Raw genomic sequence first — 382 nt, 5'->3', positions numbered from 1 at the left:
GCGCGGCCCAAGGTCTGAGTGTGGGGAGGGGTCTGCGCTTGGAGCCCAGTTTTAAATTTCCAAACGGAAATTACTTTTCCCCCCGCTATACTCAGTGTAAAACCAAAAACCAGTGGGGAGAGAACTTTCTGACAGGGGGGGCGGGGTGCTTGCTCCCACCCCGTGGGCCATGCTGCCAATTGGCCGCGCGTGGCCTCCCTCGTGGCGGCCTCTGGGCTGCCCGGGCCTATAAAGGTGCCAGGTTTTTCTCAATGAAGCCGGGACGCAGCGCAGTGCAGCGTTGGACCCAGCGGAGTGCCCGGGATTCAGCAGGCCGAGCGCGATCCCCGCCGCCCCTCCGCGTGGAAATGAAGTGCATCGTGGGCATCGGAGGGTGAGCGGC

The 382-nt window shown here is 63.1% G+C and overlaps 1 protein-coding gene across 2 annotated transcripts in view; it reads left to right on the top strand.

Annotated features, from left to right (window-relative positions):
- The first annotated feature begins 209 nt into the window (after positions 1–209).
- The window catches only part of NMRK2 (nicotinamide riboside kinase 2), a 4702-nt gene continuing 4529 nt past the window's right edge, over positions 210–382 (top strand). The window contains exon 1 of one of the 2 annotated variants that reach the window (XM_015567208.1): positions 210–373. In XM_015567208.1, the coding sequence (XP_015422694.1) occupies positions 252–373 (122 nt within the window). In that variant the 5' untranslated portion in view covers positions 210–251. The remainder of the gene's footprint in view (positions 374–382) is intronic. The other variant, XM_006754062.2, reaches the window with a different exon arrangement.

The sequence above is a fragment of the Myotis davidii genome, unplaced genomic scaffold (genome assembly GCF_000327345.1).
Source record: "Myotis davidii unplaced genomic scaffold, ASM32734v1 scaffold551, whole genome shotgun sequence".
NCBI lineage: Eukaryota > Metazoa > Chordata > Mammalia > Chiroptera > Vespertilionidae > Myotis > Myotis davidii.
The sequence above is the reverse complement of the archived record's forward strand: the minus strand, read 5'-3'. Positions and strand labels throughout refer to the sequence as shown.